The sequence below is a fragment of the Bombina bombina genome, chromosome 5 (assembly GCF_027579735.1).
Source record: "Bombina bombina isolate aBomBom1 chromosome 5, aBomBom1.pri, whole genome shotgun sequence".
In the NCBI taxonomy this organism is placed as follows: domain Eukaryota; kingdom Metazoa; phylum Chordata; class Amphibia; order Anura; family Bombinatoridae; genus Bombina; species Bombina bombina.
In genome coordinates, this window is record NC_069503.1 from 342,308,136 (window position 1) to 342,334,037 (window position 25,902).

At 37.0% G+C, this 25,902-nt stretch overlaps 1 protein-coding gene across 1 annotated transcript in view; it reads left to right on the forward strand.

Annotated features, from left to right (window-relative positions):
- The window catches only part of DNAH11 (dynein axonemal heavy chain 11), an 851,888-nt gene that overhangs the window by 297,871 nt on the left and 528,115 nt on the right, over positions 1–25,902 (forward strand). The window contains 1 exon segment of the mRNA XM_053715724.1: positions 1,569–1,707. Within this exon segment, the coding sequence (XP_053571699.1) occupies positions 1,569–1,707 (139 nt within the window).

A 25,902-nucleotide genomic window follows, 5' to 3' on the forward strand; every position in this document is an offset into this window, starting at 1 on the left:
GCAATCTATTAAAATAAACAAAAAACATTTTCATATGGTTTTTGGGTTTATCTAATTCAAAAATATTTGGAACATATATACGTAAAGGGATTTTAAACCCCAAATAATTCTTTCATGTTTCAGATAGAGCATGTTATTCAATTTTTCTTCGTTCTCTTGGTATTTTTTGTTGAAAATCAGGGATGTAAGCTTAGGAGTTGGCCCATTTCTGGAGCACTATATGGCAGCAATTTTGCAAGAAAGTTATCCATTTGCAAGAGCACCATTTCCTGCCATATAGTGCTCCAAATACCTCACTAGGTATCTTTTCCACAAATAATTTAATGGAAACAAAGCAAATTAGATAAAAGATGTAAAACAGTTTTTTTTTTTAAATTGTTTGCTTTGTCTCGATAACAAAAGAACATTTTTGGGGTTCATATCCCTTTATTTTTTCTCACTTTTTTGTTTATTTTTTTCACTAATTCATTTTACATATTAAGAAGTCAGATAAGTTACAGATATAACTCAACACACACGTTTCCACAACCGTTAGAATGGGCTTTACATTGCTTAGATTTCTCAAAAGTGTTTTTTATGAAATAACTTAAAGGGATACTGAACCCAATTTTTTTACTTTCATTATTCATATAGAGCATGCAATCTTAAGCAACTTTCTAATTTACTCATATTGTCAATTTTTCTTTGTTCTCTTAAAATCTTTATTTGAAAAGGAAGGAATGTAAGCTTAGGAGCCTGCTCATCTTTGGTTCAGCACCTGGGTAGCGCTTGCTGATTTCAAATAAAGATACCAAGAGAACAAAGAAAAAATTGATAATAGGAGTAAATTAGAAAGTTGCTTAAAATTGCTTACTCTATCTGAATCATGAAAGAAAAAAAGTTCAGTTCAGTGTCCCTTTAAATTATATTCAATTATTAGTGGCTCACATCATAAATTGATATCAATGGTTAATTAAAAAAAATAAAACGGCAGTAACATAAATTGGGCAGTTATCATCAAACAATGTTTTACTTGTGCTTGAAGTTGTCATTTCTGGTTTCAGCAAAAAAACATCCATAAAAAGCCTTAAAATAAAAACTTTTTTATTATTTATTTATTTTACATGCTTACTCAGTCTGGATGCAAAGCAACCCCAGATTTCCCACAGTTAATGTATACATAATTTGAATTGTTTACCTAATGGATTGTAGTAAACAAAAACAAAAAAATTAATCCAAAGATCATCAGACTTGAATGCATAGATTTCACAAGATAAACTTCAATGGATTGTGATGGCGGCTATATATTATTTCATACTATTTGTAATTTTGTTTTCCTGAAATGTATTTCTAGTATTCAAATTATCTTCATGCACTAGCACAGTTTGCAAAAAAGTAGCATTAAATGAAACCCAAAATACAGTATAGTAGATTTTCACTTGTCAGGGTTGCTTGTACATGAAATTAATATTGTCCCTTTTACTGCTGTATTGTAGCTTATCTTTGTAAATTGTTGGAATACACCAGAGTTTGTCATGATTTATATATTCACATTAATTATGTTTTTCTGCCAAACGTTCTCATTTTAGGCCATGTGCCATGGTTGTCCCAGACATAGAGCTGATTTGTGAGATAATGTTGGTTGCTGAAGGTTTCATTGATGCTCGGCCATTAGCCAGGAAATTTATTTCACTGTACACATTGTGTAAGGAGCTACTGTCTAAGCAGGTAAGGATCAATGTAATTCTTTATATATATATATATATATATATATATATATATATATATATATATATATATATATATATATATATATACTTCGATTAAGTGCACTCTCACTGGCCAACCCAGACACAGACCAGGGTGCTTAACGGATCCAGTGAGTGCTTATTCCTATTCAGATTATATATATATATATATATATGTGTGTATATATATATAAATATATACCATAATAAAGATATATTGGTTTCATAAATAGAAGTTTGACCCCCAATAATTTTTTAAAAACATTCTTAACCATGTTTTTATATTAAAAAGTTATATTTCAATCTTTTTAACCAAGAGTTTGTCTTGCTATACTAAACCTGAAGTGTTTGTCTTGCTATGCTATACCTGAAGTGTGTGTCTTGCTATGCCTGAAGTGTTTGTCTTTCTATACTATACCGGAAGTGTTTGTCTTGCTATACTATACCTGAAGTGTTTGTCCTGCTATACATTACCTGAAATGTTTGTCCTGAAGTGTTTGTCTTGCTATACTATATCTTAAGTGTTTGGCTTGTTATACTATACCTACTATACCGGAAGTGTTTGGCTTGCTATACTATAGCTTAAGTGTTTGTCTTGCTATACTACACCTAAAGTGTTTGTCTTGCTATACTATACATGAAGTGTTTGTCTTGCTTTATTATACCTGAAGTGTTTGTCTAGCATTACTATACGTTAAGGTCTTGCTATACTATACCTAAAGTGTTTGTCTTGCTATCCTATACCTGAAGTGTTTGTCTTGCTATGCTATACCTGAACTGTTTGTCTTGCTATGCTATACCTGAAGTGTTTGTCTTGCTATACTATACCTGAAGTGTTTGTCTTGCTATGCTATACCTGAAATGTTTGTCTTGCTATGCTATACCTGAAGTGTTTGTCTTGCTATGCTATACCTGAAGTGTTAGTCTTGCTATATTATATATGAAGTGTTTGTCTTGCTATAGTACACCTAAAGTGATTGTCTTGCTTTATTATACCTGAAGTGTTTGTCTTGCTTTATTATACCTCAAGTGTTTGTCTTGCTAAACTATACCTCAAGTGTTTGTCTTGCTATGCTATACCTGAAGTGTTTGTCTTGCTATGCTATACCTTAAATGTTTGTCTTGCTATATTATATATGAAGTGTTTGTCTTGCTATACTACACCTAAAGTGTTTGTCTTGCTTTATTATACCTGAAGTGTTTGTCTTGCTATACTATACCTTAAGTGTTTGGCTTGTTATACTATACCTTCTATACCGGAAGTGTTTGTCTTGCTATACTATAGCTTAAGTGTTTGTCTTGCTATACTACACCTAAAGTGTTTGTCTTGCTATACTATACATGAAGTGTTTGTCTTGCTTTATTATACCTGAAGTGTTTGTCTAGCATTACTATACGTTAAGGTCTTGCTATACTATACCTAAATTGTTTGTCTTGCTATCCTATACCTGAAGTGTTTGTCTTGCTATGCTATACCTGAACTGTTTGTCTTGTTATGCTATACCTGAACTGTTTGCCTTGCTATGCTATACCTCAAGTGTTTGTCTTGCTTTGCTATACCTGAAGTGTTTGTTTTGCTATTCTATACCTTAAGTGTTTGTCTTGCTATGCTATACCTGAAGTGTTTGTCTTGCTATGCTATACCTGAAGTGTTTGTCTTGCTATACTATACCTGAACTGTTTGTCTTGCTATACTATACCTGAACTGTTTGTCTTGCTATGCTATACCTGAAGTGTTTGTCTTGCTATACTATACCTGAAGTGTTTGTCTTGCTATGCTATACCTGAAGTGTTTGTCTTGCTATGCTATACCTGTAGTGTTTGTCTTGCTATGCTATACCTTAAATGTTTGTCTTGCTATATTATATATGAAGTGTTTGTCTTGCTATAGTACACCTAAAGTGTTTGTCTTGCTTTATTATACCTGAAGTGTTTGTCTTGCTTTATTATACCTCAAGTGTTTGTCTTGCTAAACTATACCTCAAGTGTTTGTCTTGCTATGCTATACCTGAAGTGTTTGTCTTGCTATGCTATACCTAAAGTGTTTGTCTTGCTATATTATATATGAAGTGTTTGTCTTGCTATACTACACCTAAAGTGTTTGTCTTGCTTTATTATACCTGAAGTGTTTGTCTTGCTTTATTATACCTGAAGTGTTTGCCTTGCTATGCTATACCTCAAGTGTTTGTCTTGCTTTGCTATACCTGAAGTGTTTGTCTTGCTATACTATACCTGAAGTGTTTGTTTTGCTATACTATACCGGAAGTGTTTGTCTTGCAGACTTTGGAGGTAATCTTAGCTTCTGGTGCAGTTCCTATTCACTTAATCTGAGGAGCTGTAGGTTATCCCTCTTAATGACATTCATAACTCAGTAAATAGTAATAACATTCATAACTCTATCATAACCATTAGTGTGCAACTTTGATATTACAAGTCCATGGTAAAGTTCACTAACCAGAGAAGGGTTAGTGCGGCCGTCTTTGCTCGAGCACAACCTATACTTTCAATGAATATTTGGGCTAATTTGTGCTGGTGTTGAAAGTTATAGTTTGTGATTGAGCGCCAACCGAAACTGCGCTAGAATAATTTTAAAATGGATATGGTAATATGGCAAAGGGCTCCAATGCATGGTGTGTGTGTGTGTGTGTTTATATATATATATATATATATATATATATATATATATACAGTATATATCTATATGTATGTGTATGTGTGTATATATATATATATATATATATAAATAAAATATATATATATATATATATATATATATATATAAAAGAACATGTTCTTCTATGTGAAGAACACTGGAATGTAAAGTATTCATATTCATAACTACCTTTTTGGTTTAGCACAGATGGTCTAATGCAGTGTCAGGTTAGTGCACACTAACTTTTTACTTTCAACTTGTTATAGGCACGCTAAACCTGGCCGCGTTAAAAATTTACTTTGAGCGCAGTTGGCACGCAAGCGAAAAATTTATTTAGCACATCACTTGTAATCTGGCCCATAGAGGGTAAAAATTAATCAGCTGCTGTGCACTCCCCTGACAGATTGCAGAATTATTATCAGTAAAAACTATTTTTAGATACCGACTTGCTTTATGTTCGGGTTTTCATTTGTGTGTCCGGGTTTGAAGCCTGGACAGGTGACATAGTGCATTTGCAACATACTGCACATGCCTACAGTTGTGTTTATCTTGTGTGTGAGAGTGTGTTTTTTGTGTGTGTGTTGGTGTTTAAAAGAGTTTGTGTGTGAGAGAGCTTTAGTGTCTTTGTGTGTGTTAGTGTGTGTGTGTGTGAGAGTGTGTGTTTTTTTTGTTTGTCTTTATGTGTGTGTGAGTCCGTGGGTGAAAGTGAGTGTATTTGTCTTTAAAAAAGAGTGTGTGTGTGTGTGTGTGTGTGTAAGAGAGCTTCAGTGTCTTTGTGTGTGTGTGTGAGAGAGAATTTGAATGAGTGTGTGTGAGAGTGTGAATATTTATGTGTGTTTGTGATATTATACATAGGGGTCTATTTATTATAGTGCGGACTGACATGATATGATGTAGCGTATCATGTACGCCGCACATCAATAAATGCCGACAGCATACGCTGTCAGCATTTATGATTGCACCAGCAGTTCTTGTGAACTGCTGGTGCAATGCCGCCCCCTGCAGATTCGGCAGGGGGTGTCAATCAACCCAATCGTATTTGATTGGGTTGATTTCTGTCCGCCGCCTCAGAGCAGGCAGACAGGTTATGGAGCAGCGGTAATGAAGGCTCGCCGGAAACACAGGGCATCATTTGACCCCATAGTGTACACTATGCAAATTATTTTTGCTGTACATGGCACAAGAGCGTTTGGGTTTGGCCAGAACTAAAGGTGGCAACCTTATGTGTATATATAAAATGTACATGAATTCCTCAACTCTGTTTTTTTATATATATATATATATATATATATATATATATATATATATATATATATATATATTATATACACTTACACACACATATGCACAGTATATAATAATTGTTAAAGGGCCACTAAACCCAAAATCTTTCTTTCATGATTCAGATAGAGAATAGAAATTTAAACAATTTACTTCCATTATTTATTTTGCTTCATTTTTTAGATATCCTTAGTTGAAGAAAAAGCAATGCACATGTTGAGCCAATCGCACAAGGCCTCTATGTGCTTTCCAGCAAAGAATATCAAGAGAATAGAACAAATTAGATAATATAAGTAAATTAGAAAGATGTTTAAAATTGCATTCTCTTTCTAAATCAAAAAAGAAAAAATGTGGGTGTCATGTCCCTTTAAGTTTATAAATAGCTACTAGGTACTGTTCTAAATTTGTGAATTTTTGGTTACTGATCTATGCAGATATTATTAAAGCTTTCATAATGTTATGAAAAAAAAAAAAATAGTTTCCCAAGCTCTGTTTCAATAAGGCCTAGTGCCCTGTTGAGACATCTACATAAAATAAGGTAAGGAAAGGGGGAAAAAAGAAATTCCTGTTTGTAACACTTTGAAATTAAAAGATTACAGACAAAGAAATGACGCAGGTATGAAAAATGGAAATGGTTTTCATGGCATAATAGTGCAGTGTATTTTTAAAAATGTTTCAGCCATGCATTCATAACTTTCTAATGTCTGAAGTATAAATGACTTTCAAGCAATTAACGGCAAAGTATGTTAAAATAAAATAAAACCGATCTTGGATAGGTATATGTGCAATTAATTTTAGTGTGATACTATTATTCACACATTATGCCTGCAGTCATTTTTGGAGCAGATAATTGTATATTAAGAAAACAGCACTATTAGCTACTAGTCAGAACATGTTATACTGAGAATTAGTTAGTGCTTTGTATCTATGCCATAAGTAATAAGTACCCAATAATGCAGCCAAACGTAGAAGTCCTGGCTAGAGACAGGTAATTTATAATAAAATATATAGTGCCATATTACAATAGGTGTTTTAAGCTGAAAATGACATGAACGCCTTCTGCTTCAAGCTAAGGTAGCATATTACCACTTTAAATCTGCAGCAATTATAGTGTGATTAAACTCTCAGTCTCCATCTCATGTTTTTAAAAGAACTCTTGCAGGAGAGACAATAGGAATATTTAGGTTTTTTTCTTTCTTACAGGGTTTTCTATTTTCATTTCACTTTACAACAATAACGTAACTGCTAGATTTCACTGGCTTTTTGACATTTGTAGAAAGAGTGACTTGTAAAATGACAAATGGAAGAATGTTACAATGCACAATTCATAGTGTTTTCAACATGGTTCTCACTTTGAATACTGTATCTTGGGCATGCAATGTACCGTTAATCGGTTATATTGAATAATATAGCTCAGGGGTTCTCAGTATCGTTTTTAAAGGACAACAGTATTTTTTCAAAAAGTTTTACCAAGTCAGAGCTTCCATAGATTAGCCTTTTAGGCTTCTCCATCAAATATCTAAAACATTTTAGTTTAGTAAAAATGCTGCCATACCACAACCTAAAAAGGGATACAAAACAGCCTGTTTCATTGTTGTAACAAAAAAGCACTAACCAGTGGGTTATACTTAATAGGCAGTCAAAAGTGTGAAGGCACCTGATAAGCAGCTCAAATAATAAAGTACTCCAAATACTCAGTTCATAGCAATTGGATAAATACAAACTCCCACCTCACCCGTTGTCACATAGACAGATGATCCCATACAGTCCGTGATACCTCGCCAAACAATCCAAGCCGGTCTTGGGGGAATCCATGGTAGCCTCTAGCTCAATGCGCACACAATCGGCAATAGTAAAGTAAATTATTACCTCCAGGAGTCTTCGGGCAGTTGTGGGTCCCATCTTCGGTTTACTCGATGTTGGCGGGTGACGCCATCACTATGTTCCGATCTCCTCATAGTGGTGGGTGGGAGTGATCACCACAAGGGGAAACCTCAATGACGTGCTACACTCTTTCTCTGGTCACAACATCTCGTGAACATCCAAAAGAGGAGCACTCTCGTTGAGAATTAAAAAGTAACTTTTATTGTTCATATACTTTAAAACATCCACATTCAGGAAAATGTTCCACAAAGTGGCAATGTGGGTGGAGAGTAGGGGCTCACTCCTAGACTTGCTGCTGATGCATTTCGGCAAAGAAAGCTGTAATCATAGCTGAAGTCGTAAGGTCCAATCTCACCTTTTATACACACTCTGGTGCTCTCATTGGCTAAAAACATTTACCTGGAGTAAAACCCCCAGTCTTCAACCCTTGACCACTCTATTAGCAATTATATTCGCTAGTGCACTTTACATATATATACAGTGAAATTGTATCTTAAACAATCAGCAGCACATTATGACAATCACAGCCTGCTGTCTACATGCACCTCTATACCTACACTTTACATATCCTGACGACTATCACTATGGGTACATGATTTCTATAAATATAGTCCATTTTACAGTGTCGCAAAATGGTACTTTATTAAATGCAACATATACTGTTTAGTTTAAAATGTCATAATGAAAATTGCAAAAATCGCAAATATGGAGGAGAGATACTACTGATAATTATGCACAAGTTTATGCAAAGAACATACTGTATATGATGTCTAACCTAGTTTATTAATATATGCAAAAAAACACCAAGCTTACTCCCTGGTATCTACAATCCTGTTTGCACATAAATATACCAAGTACCAGTCGGGAAGACATGTGAATTACTGATATTCCCAAGAGGGGAGGGAGATAAAAAACGATGAAAACCAACATATTAGTAGCCATTATGTATATGGCGAGAATGCATTTTCTCTATGGCAGATAAAAGTGATGAGGAAAGAGAGGCGAGAGAAAAGTGGAAGGGGGAGGGAGTTCACTTATAGAGCATGTGTGTGTATATATATATATATATATATATATATATCACTGAGGGATGATACTTAGATTGTCTACACAGGCCCAAACCAATTATTCCCAAAAATTGATACCATCATATTCGGAGTTTAATCCCTCCGGTACTCTGGTTTTGAGCCTGTGTATCCAAAAGATATCCCCTCCTCTCTCCTTACACCTCACCACTTCTATAATTGTCCACCTCAGAGATTTTGCGTCTTTATTGTGTACGTGTTTAAAATGTTGCACTAGGGGAGTGGTCAGTCCCCCAGTTTTATGCTAGATAGGTGCTCACAAATTCTACACACACAACATAAATCAGTGCTATAATATCTTTAAGAGAGGATATGTTAAAATGTAAATATATATGTCTTTCAATAGTACAGCTATAATACTTTGGCCTTACAGTACAAACTATCTAACAACCACACAGATAAACTTGCCTATATGTTGATGAAAAAGAAAAACAAAAAAATGAAACATACAAAATGAACATAAATTATCATATAAACATAAAGTATAGAGATATTAAAATATCATTGTTAAAATTACCCCATACACAGTCCAAAGGGTGATGAAGTAGCAGCACAGTCAGTGTATAGGATATAGAGTCTGTTAAGCAACTGATGCAGCCTCCTTTCAGCTGTGTTTCCAGACTACCGCAATGGACAAAAAGTTCATTCAAAAAAACATAGAGGAGAGGCGCAAACCAGGTTAACACTTTAATAAAAGTATTTAAATACAATCACACATAGTGACTTACATGTAATAATAGAAAAGTCCGGTATGAACAGTTGTAGGCACTGTAATCCTTTGCGGGCTGTATTCCGGCTCCTCTACTCAGATGAACAAGATGTTAGATGTTAGTGCTGTAAGAGCCGCTTGGAAGTTCGGCGTCTGACGTCACTGGGGAGGAGGAAACTGGAGCGTCCTCCAGCAAACAACGGTCACACAGTCCGGGTTAGGGTCAGAATACCCGTATCAAAAAGCTCCTCAGCTTGACTACCCTACGCGTTTCGTCTGGATCCCGGCCAGACTTTCTCAAGGGAATTCTCAGATTCAAGTGAGCAGATGATTGCTGCCTTAAAGTCCTTGTGCTATTTATATGCAAACCGCTCTTTAATAGTTAACTCTTAATGTACCTGCTCTTTGCATATACCACATCACATTCGTAAATACAAAGAACACATGTAAGATACAAATAAAAAACAAAACATACACAAATTCTATGTCTGATCTCTCTACTCGTGAACCCCACATATTGTATCCCACGTTCAATACATGTAAGAAGATACACCACATAAAATGACCTGCTGTTAAGACAAGAAAAATGTCTGAATCTTTCCCCGGTAACAGTACTCATGAATCCCTCTCCAATCTGAAGGTAATCACATGCAGTACACTGTGGATAACTGCACCTGAAAGTACCTTTTGAAGCATAACCAGGATGAATTGTTTGTCGTCTTGGGCCGAAGCTGAGTCGGAGCTATCATATTTCCTATAGATTTCCCTCTTTTGAAGGCATACCTACAACCCTTAGCAACCACATCCACCAAGCCATCATCTGCCTTAAGCATCTGAAAATGTTTCCAAATTATATTACAAACTTGGTGAAAGTGGTTGCTATATTGGGTTATGAAAGAAACCCCCTCAAACTTTCCTTTTTCAGATACTCTTGGTTTCATAAATTCCCATCTGTTTTTGACTGCTACATTTCTTTTGGAAGCTTCCACATCCTTTCTCTTGTAGCCTCTACTGCAAAATATCTCCTGCAGATCCTTTGCATGCTCAAATTCTTCATCTCTTGTGCAATTTCTTCTTAATCTAAAAAATTGTCCTTTTAAGGACAGATTTAAAGACTCTTTTTGGATGGCAGCTCTGGGCATGCAGGAGAGTATTGCCCAAAATTGGATTCCTATAACACTTCAGTCACAACTTTGCCATCTGTTGTTCCTGACAGTGTAACATCTAGATAATTCACTTCTCTGCCCACAAACTCAAAGGTAAACTGTATTCCAACCTTATTTTGGTTGAGCATACCGACAAAAACTTCTTCTTTTTTATCACCTTTCCAGATGATCAGAAAATTTGCCCCCATAGCTGTCCCACATCTTTGGAGGTAGTGAACACCCTCGAAGACAAAGAAATTATGGGCTAACAAACATTTTGTTACCCAAAGAATATTTTTCCAAAAATGTTATCAAAGTTGGTCATTCTTTCTAGAAAAAAAAAACGTATTGCCTCCAAACCAATGTCATGGGGTATTGAGGAGTACAAAGCAATAACATTCACTGTCACCCAATTGAAGTCCTCCTGCCAGGAAATGGACTCTAATTCTATTAATAATTGCTTTGTACCCCTCAAGTAGCTGGCAAAACCCTTAACCAATGGCTGGAGGATAGCATCCAGCCACTGGGAAAGGGGTTAAAAAAGAGAACCTATTGCCACTGATGATGGGACAACCTTTTACATCAGAAAGGAATTTGTGGACTTTTGTTAAGAAGGTAAAAATAGAGGTGACTTAATTTTCAACATAAAGGAAGATACAATTTTTTTCATCCAAAAAGCCTTCCTCCCTGCCATCATCAATGAGCTGCTGCAATTCTCCTTTAAATCGGTTTACCGGGTTGGAGCTAAGGATGTGATATTGGGAGGGGTCTGTTTATTGTCGTAATGCTTCATTGACAAAAAATTGTCTATTCTTGACAACAACAGACTCCCCCCCCCCCCATTATCAGCAGCCCTTATGACCAATTCTTTGTTTTCCCCTAGCTGTTTTGAGGGTAAGCCTCTCGTCTCTGTTGTTCAAATTGCCATAATGCCTTTTATTCTTTGTATATGCAAGAGTTGTCAAATCTTGTTCAACTCTTATTTAAAAAAAATTTCTAAAATACTCCCTCTGGATTGGATAGGATAGAATTGAAGGACTCCTATTTTCCTTTTCCAAAATGGGAACCTCCAATGTACTGGTTCCCTCTGTATATAGTGCCTCTAATGTCTCCAAATCACACACCTCTTGAAATGTCAAATCATTATTTTCCTCAGTTTCAACAATCCCCCTTTTTGAGCGTTAAATTCCTAATCAACCTGTTTACATCTTTAAGTGTCTGGAAAAGATTGAAACACACTGCTAGTACAAAATTTAAACCATAGCTCCGCACTTTTATCTCCAGATCACTTAATGGATGCGCTGACAAATTGATAACGGAATTTAATTGTACTTCCTTCAAAAATCCTTCCCCCCCCCCCTCTTCGAATCATTTTGGGGACCTGGAAAAAAAAACTCAGCAATGTCAGAACTGTCTGCCTCTCTAAAATCTGTCCTTACACCACATACTGCTGGTGTCTGTACCTGTACAGTTTGGTACTTAGATGCCGTGCCCAAACTACTTGACATTTTAGGTTTGACAGACAGGTCTGATCCTGCTATACTTGGTTCTGCCCTTCCCTCTCTCTCATCACCAGAGGTAGAACAGTCCCCAGAATTACCATCTTCCTAATAAGATTCAGCCTCACTGTCATTAAATGTTACTTTTTTGGTGTTATTATAATATTGACAGCCACTCTTATTCTTTTTGCCCGATTTATTAACTTTGAAAAATCTCTTTTGATAATTTTCCCTTCTCTAATTTGATCTTTGGTTTCTATTCCATATATATACCATGTTCCCATCATAATCAGACTGATCCCTAAGGTATTTGTCATGTTTCACTTCTTTTTTTCTAGAAATAATGACCTACTTTGATCAGAATTTTTGGAAATATATTCTTCGGGTAACAAATTTTTTGTTAACCCATAATTTATTTGTCTTCAAGGGTGTTCACTACCTCCAGAGATGTGGGACAGCTATGGGGGCAATGTTTGCCCCCTCCTATGCCAACCTTTTTATGGGTTGGTTTGAGCTGTCCCACATCTTTGGATGTGGTGAACACTTGAGGAAGGAGATTATTTACTACAGAAGGTATATTGACAATCTTCTGATCATCTGGAAAGGTGATAAAAAAGATGCAGAAGTTTTTGTTGGTATGCTCAACCTTTGAGTTTGGGGGCAGAGAAGTGAATTATCTAGATGTTACACTGTCGGAAACAACAGATGGCAAAGTTGTGACTGAAGTGTATAGGAAGCCAATTTCAGGCAATACTCTCCTCCATGCCCAGAGCTGCCATCCCAAAAGAGTCTTTAAATCTGTCTTTAAAGGACAATTTTTTAGATTAAGAAGACATTGCACAAGAGATGAAGAATTTAAGAGGCATGCAAAGGATCTGGAGGAGAGATTTTGCAGTAGAGGCTAAAAGAGAAAGGATGTGGAATCTCCCAAAAGAAATGTAGCAGCCAAAAACAGATGGGAATTTTTTAAACCAAGAGTATCTGAAAAAGGTAAGTTTGAGGGGGTTTCTTTCATAACCCAATATAGCAACCACTTTCACCAAGTCTGTAATATAATTTGAAAACATTTTCAGATGCTTAAGGCAGATGATGGTTTGGTGGATGGTTGCTAAGCGTATATATAAGGGAAATATGATAGCCCCGACTCGGCTTAGGCCCACGATGACAAACAATTCATCCTGGTTACCCTTCAAAGTTACTTTCAGGTGCAGTTATCCACAGTGTACTGCATGTGATTACCTTCAGATTGGAGAGGGATTCATGAGTACTGTTACCGGGGAAAGATTCAGACATTTTTCTTGTCTTTTTCACACACAAAGAACAACAAGGGCACTATAAAGGCAAGCTCCTCAATATTTTTGATTGCTTAAAGGGACAGTCTAGGCCAAAATAAACTTTCATGATTCAGATAGAGCATGTAATTTTAAACAATTTATTATTAAAACTGTGTTGGTTATGCAAAACTGGGAAATGGGTAATAAAGGGATTATCTATGTTTTAAAACAATACAAATTCTGGTGTAGACTGTCCCTTTAAGATACTTTTTATTCCAGTATCAATATGTTATTTATTGTGAGGAGTGGTGCTAGCATTTGATACAGAACTTTTTAGAACAATTGGGATTAGATTCCCTGGAAAGAAATGCTATATAGCACTCTCTGCCCAGACTGAAGGTAGAGGCAAATAATTCTTTGTTAAAATATAACTTTTAATGATTTACCTTAAAAGATGGGTAAACACAAACATTTAAAATCACTCTATCTCTAGTTGCTATTGGTGACATGTGAGACCTGTTAATTATATATCTGGCCTTCGTTATATAAATAAATTAATCGGTACTCACTAGTTTATGCCACCTAATGGTTGGATAGGGTAGTAGGTGCCTAGTAGCTGGTATCTGTAAATATTACCAATCTCTATTGGTGAGATTATTTATATTACTCTCTTGAGTTCTTAGAGTAAAATTGAGTGTGGATGGTTTCTTAATTCCAAGGAGTATTAGCTTTTACAAGCACAATGTATTACGGGTTTCACACAGCGTGTACAGTGCTTTAGTTTTATATTGCTTGTATAACTTTGGATTTGGCATTACTGCAATTACTGTACTTAAATTCAGTGTTAATACACTAATTTACAGAAGTAAATGTCAATTGCATCTAGCAAGTATGGTTTTCTGTTCAATAGTTATACAATTTTAAGTATCCTTATTAGGTGTTAAACTTTGTGTGTTCCTGTGATTTTAGTAACTTTCTATTAGTTTTGCTATCATAGAGTATTAATGTGCCATTTATTTGGCCACTCCTGGATTTAAATGAAATTGGATTTAAGTATGACAATAGCTCATGTCAGATTTTGAGTAAATATATGTTTTGTCACTGTTAGACGCAGTAACTATGCATATTATATTTTTGTTACTTTCAAAGGTAACAATATTGCGATATAATTAGTACCAGATAGTAGCCACAGTTTATCTTCACTGTAACTTTGTTTACATATCAATATTGTGATATCAACTCAGTATAATAAGATTAGTATCGCAACATTGCCTTATTAATGCATTATATATTTGTGCACCTTTAATATTTAGTATTAATAGTATTTAATATTAATGTGCATACTAATTATAGAGAAATGTTCTCATTCTCAGTAATGGTTTACTGGATGCTTTGGTCACAACAACAGTTATTAGGTATTTATAATATTTAGAGTAACTTGGATGGATAACAGATGCTGATTGCGCTCAGTAATATTTTGAAACAATCTTTCTATCACAAATGACTGCTTGTTTTATATCACAAGTAGCATGTAATATATCAGTGACTCTTATTCTGTTTTTTGAGCAGCTTGGTCCTCCTGATTGATTATATACAGCGTGTTTTTTGCGCTCTGTTTTGTTAATGAGTCAATAGCTTCTGTTGAATCATATATGCAGTTTCTTGTCTTAACTGCAGGTAATTTTATGTGGTGTATTTTCTCACATGTATTGAATGTGGGATACAATATGTGGGGCTCACGAGTAGAGAGATCAGACGTAGAATTTGTGAGCACCTCTCTAGCATAAAACTGGGGAACTGACCACCCCCTAGTGCAACATTTTAAACACGTACACAATAAAGACGCAAAATCCCTGAGGTGGACAATTATAGAAGTGGTGAGGTGTAAGGAGAGAGGAGGGGATAGGGACAAACTTTTGGGCAAAAGGGTGGTCTTTTGGATACACAGGCTCAAAACCAGAGTACCGGAGGGATAAAACTCTGAATATGATGGTATCAATTTTTGGGAATAATTGGGCCTGCGTAGACAATCTAAGTAGCATCCCTCAATGAGATATATATATATATATATATACAGTATATATATATATATATATATATATATATATATATACAGGGAGTGCAGAATTATTAGGCAAATGAGTATTTTGACCACATCATCCTCTTTATGCATGTTGTCTTACTCCAAGCTGTATAGGCTCGAAAGCCTACTACCAATTAAGCATATTAGGTGATGTGCATCTCTGTAATGAGAAGGGGTGTGGTCTAATGACATCAACACCCTATATCAGGTGTGCATAATTATTAGGCAACTTCCTTTCCTTTGGCAAAATGGGTCAAAAGAAGGACTTGACAGGCTCAGAAAAGTAAAAAATAGTGAGATATCTTGCAGAGGGATGCAGCACTCTTAAAATTGCAAAGCTTCTGAAGCGTGATCATCGAACAATCAAGCGTTTCATTCAAAATAGTCAACAGGGTCGCAAGAAGCGTGTGGGAAAACCAAGGCGCAAAATAACTGCCCATGAACTGAGAAAAGTCAAGCGTGCAGCTGCCAAGATGCCACTTGCCACCAGTTTGGCCATATTTCAGAGCTGCAACATCACTGGAGTGCCCAAAAGCACAAGGTGTGCAATACTCAGAGACATGGCCAAGGTAAGAAAGGCTGAAAGACGACCACCACTGAACAAGACACACAAGCTGAAATGTCAAGACTGGGCCAAGAAATATCTCAAGACTGATTTTTCTAAGGTTTTATGGACTGATGAAATGAGAGTGAGTCTTGATGGGCCAGATGGATGGGCCTGTGGCTGGATTGGTAAAGGGCAGAGAGCTCCAGTCCGACTCAGACGCCAGCAAGGTGGAGGTGGAGTACTGGTTTGGGCTGGTATCATAAAAGATGAGCTTGTGGGGCCTTTTCGGGTTGAGGATGGAGTCAAGCTCAACTCCCAGTCCTACTGACAGTTTCTGTAAGACACCTTCTTCAAGCAGTGGTACAGGAAGAAGTCTGCATCCTTCAAGAAAAACATGATTTTCATGCAGGACAATGCTCCATCACACGCGTCCAAGTACTCCACAGCGTGGCTGGCAAGAAAGGGTATAAAAGAAGAAAATCTAATGACATGGCCTCCTTGTTCACCTGATCTGAACCCCATTGAGAACCTGTGGTCCATCATCAAATGTGAGATTTACAAGGAGGGAAAACAGTACACCTCTCTGAACAGTGTCTGGGAGGCTGTGGTTGCTGCTGCACGCAATGTTGATGGTGAACAGATCAAAACACTGACAGAATCCATGGATGGCAGGCTTTTGAGTGTCCTTGCAAAGAAAGGTGGCTATATTGGTCACTGATTTGTTTTTGTTTTGTTTTTGAATGTCAGAAATGTATATTTGTGAATGTTGAGATGTTATATTGGTTTCACTGGTAAAAATAAATAATTGAAATGGGTATATATTTGTTTTTTGTTAAGTTGCCTAATAATTATGCACAGCAATAGTCACCTGCACACACAGATATCCCCCTAAAATAGCTATAACTAAAAACAAACTAAAAACTACTTCCAAAACTATTCAGCTATGATATTAATGAGTTTTTTGGGTTCATTGAGAACATGGTTGTTGTTCAATAATAAAATTAATCCTCAAAAATACAACTTGCCTAATAATTCTGCACTCCCTGTATATATATATATATATATATATATATATATATATACATACACATACATGCTCTATAAGTGAACCCCCTCCCCCTCCACTTTTCTCTCCCCTCTCTTTCCTCATCACTTTTATCTTCCATAGAGAAAATGCATTCTCGCCATTTATATAATGGCTACTAATATGTTGGTTTTCATTGTTTTTTACCTCCCTCTGCTCTTGAGAATATCAGTAGTTCACAGGTCTTCCCGACTGGTACTTGGTATATTTATGTGCAAACAGAATTGTAGACACCAGGGGGTAAGCTTGGTGTTTTTTTGCATATATTAATAAACTAGGTTAGACATTATATAAATTCCTTGCATAAATTTTTACTAAAAAGTATATGTTGCATTTAAAAAAAGTACCATTTTGCGACACTGTAAAATGGACTATATTTATAGAAATTGTATACCCATAGTGATAGTCCTCTTTGCCAGGATATGTAAAGTATAGGTAAATAAAACAAAGCTTTGTATTTTTGTTGCCACATATTATATGTATATTTTTGCTTTTGCTGCTTATATTTGTTTTTAAATTATGATAAAATCTACCATAATTGCATTTGCTGTCTGTCTACTTAATATTTTTGGGGTAGCTCTTTACTCTTAAGATTTTGAGAATTTTTGGGATCCCATTGTGCTGGATTAAGAGTTACTTTTGTTCTTTAATAATGGATATATATATATATATATATATATATATATATATATATATATATATATATATATACGAAATGTCATGGGATCGTTTTAATCTTTGAAAATTCTACAATAAAAGCTAAGTTTTATTTTTAAACCCCGCAAGTGCTATCTTATTAGTGACTGTTTTTGTATATCTTTGATATAGCACCCAGGTGGCTGCTCACTCAAATATTTGAGGATTGTAGTGCAGGTCTTTATTTACCAAGATATATATATATATATATATATATATTTAAAGTGCACTAGCGAATATAATTGCTAATAGAGCGGTTAAGGGTTGGAGACTGGGGGGTTTACTCCAGGTAAATGTTTTTAGCCAATGAGAGCACCAGAGTGTGTATAAAAGGACAGATTGAACCTTAGGACTTCAGCTACTATTATGGCTTTCTTTGCTGAAACGCGTCAGCAGCAAGTCTAGGAGTGAGCTCCTACTCTCCACCCATATTGCCACTTTGTGGAACATTTTCCTGAATGTCGATGTTTTAAATTATATGAACAATAAAAGTTCATTTTTAATTCTCAACGAGAGTGCTCCTCTATTGGATGTTCCTGAGATATACTTAATAGGCAATATTGCAATATGTAGTTTATTTCATGTAATTAGCAAGAGTTCATGAGCTAGTGACGTATGGGATATACATTCCTACCAGGAGGGGCAAAGTTTCCCAAACCTCAAAATGCCTACAAATACACCCCTCACCACACCCACAAATCAGTTTTACAAACTTTGCCTCCTATGGAGGTGGTGAAGTAAGTTTGTGCTAGATTCTACGTTGATATGCGCTCCACAGCAGGTTGGAGCCCGGTTTTCCTCTCAGCGTGCAGTGAATGTCAGAGGGATGTGAGGAGAGTATTGCCTATTTGAATTCAATTATCTCCTTCTACGGGGTCTATTTCATAGGTTCTCTGTTATCGGTCGTAGAGATTCATCTCTTACCTCCCTTTTCAGATCGACGATATACTCCTATATATATACCATTACCTCTGCTGATTGTCGTTTCAGTACTGGTTTGGCTTTCTACAACATGTAGATGAGTCCACAAACACATTACTCCTGGGAATTCCTGGCCACTAGTAGAAGGCAAAGATTTCAAAAACCCTTAAAAACCCTCACACCTCACTGGTAAACCAGTCTTATCTTTGCCTCCACAAGAGGAAGGTGAAGAAGTGAGGTGCTCCAGGAGTTCTGTGAGAGGGGTTCTCAGACAAATCTGAGGCTTATATTCCCCTCAGAGAGCTACTGCCGGTAAAGAGGGGATTTATGGAGTATTTGGTAGTGGCACAATTACACCCAGTGGGAGTTAGTCACAGGTCTGCTATAGGTGTTGCGGCGATTGGTCCCTAGCCTCCTCCTGTTGGATTGTTTCTACACTCTACATACTCAGATCCTCAGCAGTCACTTGTACAGCACTGGATCGGCTATCTACTAAAAGCATTTTTTTTTCCTGCAGATGGTAAGTCCAGTAGTGTGAGCACTTATTAGGTAAGTATGTGGGGGGTTTTTTGTTTGTTGTTGTTTTTTTTAAATAATTTTTTTCAGGTTCAGTGAATGGCTTACAATCCATGCATTGCAGTACAATCTATACAGATAATAAATGTTTCAAAACATACATACAATATTATTTGGTCGAATTATACATTGCGTAGTAATAAAGCATTGAATAATACAGTTAGTGAACTTCATATTTGCCATTTAAACTACAAGTCTTCTAATTGATCTATGAGGCCACTCGTGGACCTTGTGATGTGAGAAAAAAGGGTAATTTACAGAAGACTATCATGAACAATAGGGGATCACTTTTGGGTCTCATATAGTGAACCTCAGTTTTCTTGTTTTTTTAACAGATGTACATGTCATGCACTTGTGTGTAAACTTTGTGGGCCAAAACCAAGAAGAACTATATTGTGTGTGCAGAGTCCAAAAGGGGCCCTCTATACACGTAATATAACCTGTGAGGCCTCTCATGCTCAAGATTTAGGTAGTGGGATATAGAGCTAATGAGTTCTATCAGGGTTATTGGATGGGATAAGAGGTTGTGTGGACTACTAGACTTCAGGCTACTTCCAGTGAAAAAAGGGCTATGTGGAGTTGAGGAGATCAGAAAGTTATGTTCCGTGGCAGACTAGTAAACAAAACAGCAAAAGAAAAAATAACGGAAAACAACAAAACCCCTATGCCTATACTTGCTAGCTGAGCGTACTAGGGGGGTTATGCCACATATTCATATTATAGATAGAAACTGATGAGATTAAATACATCCTAACAACATGTCAGGTATCTATGTCATAGCAAGTTTATATAACAGCGCAACAGGCTGAGAAAAGCCATGACAGCAGTGGAATGGTGGCCGGCCTATTTGAGTTTGTACCCAAGCCCCAGTGGCTACTAAGTTTAAGGCACAGCTGATCTTATCAGGGGTATGCCTACCCTTTGGTCATACATGAATAAAATACAAATACCGTCTATCTGGAATTCTTAAAAAAAAAAAAAAGGGAATGGGTACAAATAGGTTGTCAGACTGTGGAACCTTTTTCAAGAGGGGATCATAAGTGGTTGAACAAAAGCAGATTAGTGAGTGAGACTCTGCACCATTAATTACTTGATAGGAAATACTAAAGGATTTTATAAGCCATATTCATGCTCTATATAAAATCCTATGATTTAAAGTAAATCTTAACAACAGTTCTAGGGAGCCCAACATTACAAGTATGTGTTCCAAAAATAGCAGGCTTGTAAGGAAAACATGAAATTGGTGATGTGACAGCTGAACTATTCTATTGTGTGTTATAGCCACAGATGGTAATAAATCAAAGGCAGTAACGACACATACATATTTAACATTAGTGTCTATATCGTACTGAACACATTAAGAGTGTATTTGAGGTGTGGGAAGTATAGGGTGGATATTCAGCGATCTATATGTCAGCTCTGACTCAAAAGGGGTATGTCTCTGCTTGTCATGGTCTAATAAGGCGTCTGAAACAGTGTCTGCTAGAAAAACGTGACTACCCCAACAGGGGATCTTAAATGAATACATTTGCACTACGTACCATACATACAGTGCTTGAGGTGCAGGGGTTAAAAAGAGAAGAAAAAAATAATAATAAATAAGAGAATAAAACAAGTAATGTCTACCACATATGTATACCCCTATATTATTAAAGAGAAATAAAACATCAGATGAGAATAAAAATGTCCAGACCAGTCCATACCGTATATGAAATGCAAAGGGCTTTGAGAATTATCTAGTTGCATATTTAAAAAAAAAAAAAAAAAACCTGTTAAAGCCTGCGGGTCTGTCCGTTTCCCAAATCACCCTCATCCAATGCCGGCTTTTTGAAGTGAGTTTCCATAGATAGGGTCAACAAGGGAATTTGCATACCCTCTCAGCATAGAAGGAATTCGTTGGGAGCCCCTATTCATTATTGTCTCCTCAGTCTTAGAGGTTAGAGGCTGCAATCCAGATAGAGGAGAATTGAGTGGTGTATACCCTTGTCCAATAATGCTGCAGTGTCCTTGTATAGGAGATCTACAGCTCTCCGTAAGACTGTAGATGCGGTGGCTAAGGCCTGCAAAGTTGGATGAGGCTAGGGATCTCAAAGAGGCGTCTTTTGACAGTGGGTCTGGCGAGAGCACTGAAAACCATCTCTGCTTATCTTCCAAATTCTGCATTTGGTAAGCTGCTTTTAGGCTGGGAGCAGCATTATGCGTTTCCATTCTGGCGCCATATGCGGGTCTCCCCGCATTCGACCCCCTCATGGGGGAGTCTATTGTGGATGCTTTCAATCCTGGTGAGTAATCCAGTAAGTCAGCCACATCTGAATTGTTGCCTTCCGGTAAGCTCGGATGATGGTTCTGTGCTGTACCAGCTGGGGCCCGAATCTGTGGCGAGGGATCAGATGAATTTGGGAGGTGCACTCGGGAATTGGCCTCTTTGTTAGATTTCTCTGGGGGATCTCCTGGTGCCATGAGTCGATGACCACTGCGTTTCGTTAGCGCTTGCAGGCTATCCATTTTAGCAGACCAAGTCTGCAATATCTTCTCATGATGTTCATCTAACAAGCGGGTCACAGCCTCAAGTAACATAGCGTCACAGGGCACCATTGTTTTTCTCTCTTTTTTGTAGGTGCGTGTGTGGCGAGAAAGTGCCTTAATTTTCTCTCTTATTTATCCTGTGGTACAAATAAAGTGTGAAGTAGACATAGGTGTCCTAGATGATAGATGAAGTTCCTGTTTTGGCTTGCAAAGGTGGAGAACTCGACAGAAGTATATGTTTCAAATCCTCTTAGTCTGTAGATTCTGTAAATTAGAGTATTATAACTGGATGTTCGTTCAATTCCCTGATAAAAGGCAGATTAACAGTGATCCACACAGAGCTACCAATATTGCAACCACTTAAGGTGCTGCCCAGAGACACGCCCCCGGTAAGTATGTGTTTTATTTATGTGGGCAGTTACATGTGTATATCATAGCCAGGGGACTTTTTTGACAGGCATTTTTCCTTATATGTTCAGTATGGAGCTGCAGGAACCTAAAGTTTTATTACATACACCTTATGTTTTTACTTCTTTGATTTTTAGCGCACAGATTTTGAGCACCTTGAAGTTATGTTAGCGTGTATCAGCTTCTTGCCACGCTTTATGTATTAAGTTTTTTAACACGTCACCATTTTTTAACATGCGTCAGGCGTCAGGTTTGCTTGCGCATCTTGCATGTTTAGTATATTTGTGCACATGTGTATTTTAGATAGCGTGCCTTGACTGTTTGCACATTTTCAGTTAGTTGTCAGTCTTTCCCCTCCTTGCAACATAGCTGTGTCAAATTAGCTCACATCGCTCATTTCCTACCGCGTTAGTGGGTTCATATCACTCTTTTGTTTGCTTTTGCCTTGTTTGTTTGAGGGGGTAAGATTTTCAATACTGTCTAGAGCTAAATATTTGAGGTTCATTTAATGAAGGTTCTCTTTATGCATTTACCCACCTATTCTTTTTAGGGTTTTTGTGTTTAAATCCTTTGATTGTTTGCCTACCACATTCATTTATTTTCTGTGGTTTTCAGTCTAGGCCCTTTCTTTCATGTAATTGGCAAGAGTCCATGAGCTAGTGACGTATGGGATATACAATCCTACCAGGAGGGGAATAGTTTCCCAAACCTCAAAATGCCTATAAATACACCCCTCACCACACCCACAATTCAGTTTAACAAACTTTGCCTCCTATGGAGGTGGTTCAGTAAGTTTGTGCTAAGATTTCTACGTTGACATGCGCTTCTCAGCTTTTTTGAAGCCCCATTCCTTTTGCTCGTTTTCACATGAGAGCTCTCCAGCTTTGTATGCTGAATCAGTTGTGCAGGGATTATACAAAGATATCACAGTTAATGTGATATCCCTTTAAATCTGAACCTGCATAAGCACTTCCTTCCTATTTAAGGAAGTGCTTACCCCTCAATCAGGGCCTGAAAATTGAAGCTGTTAACCAGTTCTCCTTGCTCCTCTGTGGAGCTACTACCACTTTTTGTTATTGTTGCTTTAACCTTCAGGTCTTATACAGCGCCTTCGATACCCGCTGGGTATCTACTGTTACCTCTATTCTGACCGGGATCTTTTTCTGGATTCATCCGCCAACCGGAACTTCTTTCACCACGCTGAAGTCGCGCTCACACCAAACAGACGCCGAACCTAAGAGCTGCAACTTACCTCTCAACCTTTTTTACTAAAAGGCATAACCGCTCTCCACGCTTCATACCACCGCAACTGTTAACATAAGTACCGCTCTCCACGCTACAATTTATTCTCGCATAAAGGTTAATCCTTAAACATCATTGTTTGTTATAGGACATATCAAATACCTATATTGTGTTTCACATCTGACTCAGTATATTGCGGTTTGGGATTCAAGCTAGTATGTCTGGACTGTGTATATATTTTATTGCGTGAAAGTGTGAGTGCGTGAAGGAACTACCTCTACCTTACAAAGCAGTCTATTCATTTGCTTTGCTTGATCTGCTTTAATCAGCATTAACTGTTGCATTATTCTTAAACACATCTGACTTGCTCTGAACTTTAATCTCAGTTACTTATACTCATTCCTGATTTATATATATATTCCTATCTTAGTGAAGTTTCATATTATTCAATCAATTACAAAATTAATGTCTCACCTTAAATAAGTAAGTTTAATAAATCATTTTCTCTTGCTTATTTTAAGAAAAGAGCAACAAAACCTTTATTTTTCATATTCTAATTTTGGTTATCACAGTTAATATCCTTAAATCCCAATGTTCTACACTCTATGACGTGGTGGTTAAATCACCAGCATTTAGTTTAAGGGGCTTCCTTTGTTCGGCCAACCTGGACTGTGATCACTACAGACGCAAGTCTTTCAGGTTGGGGAGCTGTTTGGGGATCTCTGACAGCACAAGGGGTTTTGAAATCTCAAGTGGCGAGATTACAATCAATATTTTAGAACCCTGTGCAATTCTCAGAGCTCTTCAGTTTTGGCCTCTGTTAAAGAGAGAACCATTCATTTGCTTTCAGACAGACAATAACACAACTGTGGCATATGTCAATCATCAGGGTGGGACTCACAGTCCCCAAGCTATGAAAGAAGTATCTCGGATACTTGCTTGGACGGAATCCAGCTCCTGTCTAATCTCTGCGGTGCATATCCCAGTTGTAGACAATTGGGAGGCGGATTATTTCAGCCGTCAGACTTTACATCCAGGGGAGTGGTCTCTCCATCCAGATGTGTTTTCTCAGATTGTTCAGATGTGGGTTCTTCCAGAGATAGATCTCATGGCCTCTCATCTAAACAAGAAACTTCCCAGATACCTGTCCAGGTCCAGGGATGTTCAGGTGGAAGCAGTGGATGCGCTGACACTTCCTTGGTGTTATCATCCTGCTTACGTTTTCCCTCCTCTAGTTCTTCTTCCAAGAGTAATATCCAAAATCATCATGGAACAATCGTTTGTGTTGCTGGTGGCTCCAGCATGGCCACACAGGTTTGGTATGTGGATCTTGTTCGGATGTCCAGTTGCCAACCTTGGCCACTTCCGTTAAGGCCGGACCTACTGTCTCAAGGTTCGTTTTTCCATCAGGATCTCAAATCATTAAATTTGAAGGTATGGAAATTGAACGCTTAGTAGTAAGTCATAGAGGTTTCTCTGACTCAGTGATTAATACTATGTTACAAGCTCGTAAATCTGTCTCTAGAAAGATTTATTATCGAGTTTGGAAGACCTACATTTCATGGTGTTCTTTTCATAAATTCTCTTGGCATTCTTTTAGAATTCCTAGAATTTTACAGTTTCTTCAGGATGGTTTGGATAAGTGTTTGTCTGCAAGTTCCTTGAAGGGACAAATCTCTGCTCTTTCTTTTTTATTTCACAGAAAGATTGCTATAATTCCTGATATTCACTGTTTTGTACAGGCTTTAGTTCGTATTAAGCCTGTCATTAAATCAATTTCTCCTCCTTGGAGTCTTAATTTGGTTTTGAGGGCTTTACAAGCTCCTCCGTTTGAACCTATGCATTCTCTGGACATTAAATTACTTTCTTGGAAAGTTCTGTTCCTTTTGGCCATTTCTTCTGCTAGAAGAGTTTCTGAGTTATCTGCTCTTTCTTGTGAATCTCCTTTTCTGATTTTTCATCAGGATAAGGCAGTGTTGCGGACTTCATTTAAATTTTTACCTAAGGTTGTGAATTCTAACAACATTAGTAGAGAAATTGTGGTTCCTTCATTGTGTCCTAATCCTAAGAATTCAAAGGAGAGATCTTTACATTCTTTGGATGTGGTAAGAGCTTTGAAATATTATGTGGAAGCTACTAAAGATTTCAGGAAGACTTCTAGTCTATTTGTTATCTTTTCTGGTCCTAGGAAAGGTCAGAAGGCCTCTGCTATTTCCTTGACTTCTTGGTTAAAGCTCTTGATTCATCAAGCTTATTTGGAGTCGGTTCAGGCCCCACCTCAGAGAATTACAGCTCATTCTACTAGATCAATCTCCACTTTGTGGGCTTTTAAGAATAAAGCTTCAGTTGATCAGATTTGCAAAGTAGCAACTTGGTCCTCTTTGCATACATTTACTAAATTCTACCATTTTGATGTATTTGCTTCTTCAGAAGCAGTCTTGGTAGAAAAGTTCTTCAGGTAGCTGTTTCAGTTTGATTCTTCTGCTAATGTTTTAAGTTTTTCTTTTCATTTTGAGAATAACTTTTATTTTGGGTTTTGGATTATTTTTTCAGCGGAAAATG